Source organism: Cephus cinctus, unplaced genomic scaffold (genome assembly GCF_000341935.2).
Source record: "Cephus cinctus unplaced genomic scaffold, Ccin1 Ccin1_scaffold1338, whole genome shotgun sequence".
Taxonomy (NCBI): Eukaryota; Metazoa; Arthropoda; class Insecta; order Hymenoptera; family Cephidae; genus Cephus; species Cephus cinctus.
The window spans coordinates 647-2,443 of NW_014333753.1; the positions used below are offsets into that span (position 1 = coordinate 647).

General features: G+C 34.3%; 1 protein-coding gene across 1 annotated transcript; it reads right to left on the reverse strand.

The window, feature by feature from the left end:
- Window positions 1–59: 59 nt before the first annotated feature.
- LOC112495128 lies at window positions 60–1,797 on the reverse strand (the record flags this gene model as incomplete). The annotated part of the gene is given in 1 exon segment (XM_025090274.1): window positions 60–1,797. A coding segment is annotated over 1 exon segment (1,338 nt). The 3' UTR covers window positions 60–442.

A 1,797-nucleotide genomic window follows, 5' to 3' on the forward strand; every position in this document is an offset into this window, starting at 1 on the left:
AAATACGGTATAGCTATGAAAATTTGGTTTTGCAATCAGAGCCTTTGCTCCATACGCTCTATCCCACCTCGTAACGAGTCTAACGTCTTTTTGTGTGTTTTGACATTTTCCATTGTTTTACAGAAAACCAAATTATTCATAAGTTTATAAAAGTTTTTTTCAAAATCATCATTCGATTTTCTCATTTCGGTGTTCAAATATATATACTTTTGAACCACGGCGTCTGTTTTGAGTCGCAGCGGTTGCAAGCGTTCTCCCTACCTCTAAACTCTCTATGTGAGCGACTACTTAGAATTATTTATTAAGATAACAAACGGAAAGAGCAAACCGGATGGTTAGGAGCTGGCGTTGCATTGAAGGATCAAGCGATGTGCAATAACGTAAAGCATACGTTGTCTTTATTTTTCAATTTTTACATTTGTACATTCTTATTATATACATCTTACATTGTATAACCCCACGGTAAGGTGTCGGTCGTACCAGGAAGAATGATCGTCTTGTCGTCATTCCAGCTCAGTGCTACTTTTCTCTGTTGTGCGGTATGAACTTTATGTTTTTTACTTTGAATTAAATTTTGGCATTTCATTAAATTTTGATGATGCAAAAGACATTTAATATAATCATCAAAGGTAATTCTTTTCAATGTGGAAGCCTTGACTCCTTTCGCGCGTTTTTTATATTTGCTTTCTACTAAAATTTTGAAAGAGTATAATTTTGCTCGCAATCCTACAAATTCAATCATAATTTTTCCATTATTTTCATCCTTCATTAATCCTAATACTTTTTTATTTACAAATGGTATATCATAAACGTTGTCCGGAGGGTAGTCTGAGGTGTCAAATTTATCTAAGTCGCGTTTAATATACTCATATATATTCGGAACTGTAAAGTAGTATATTAGACTATCGGTGTCGGTATACATCAATTTAGCTCTATCACCAAAAGTATTTTTTATATAGTTGTAGTGAAAATCGTATATGTACGTTTTAGAAATGTCTAGAATGGAAAATCCTGCGTATATCGGTTTATTGAATTTAATTTTGGTTCGATTTATTTCTACTATGATCATATCTTCATCAAATACGGTACAGCTATGAAAATTTGGTTTTGCAATCAGAGCCTTTGTTCCATACGCTCCGTCCCACCTAGTAACCAATCTAACGTCCTTTTGTTTTCTGACATTTTCCATTGTTTTTCCGAAAACCGAATTGTTCATAAGTTTATAAAAATTTTTTTCAAAATCATTATTCGATTTTTTTCTCATTTCGGTGTTCAATTCTATATACTTTTTGAGCCACGGTGCCTGTTTAAATTTTAGAACACGATGAGTTTTTGTTAACTTTAGACCTAATCTCAAACACTGTTTCAAATTCTTATAATGAATGACGTATCTATTTTTCGGGAGTAGTGAAGTTATCAATTTCGAATTTTTAGAGCCTGGAGGAGTGTATTGTTGCGGACAGAGTGGCAAATCTTTATGAAGCTCTTGAAGCTCGACAGGATACTCCAAATCAATTTCGAATATGTAACCTGTAAGAGAGTCATCGGGAATATTGCAAATATCTAATTGTTCAAAATTTTCTTCCCATTCGAATGAGCCTACTGGTAAAGATTGACTCATAGCTGCACCGTATAAATTATTTACGTCATAGTACATAATATACGATTCCTCTTTGCTTGGATCGAAATCAGCTCCCATGTACCTATTGTTGGCCCTGGCGTATCTGTTGGAGCATTGAGCTACACCACCTCGGATACCTCTCTCGATAAACAACAACATCTCTACATCAGTCAGCA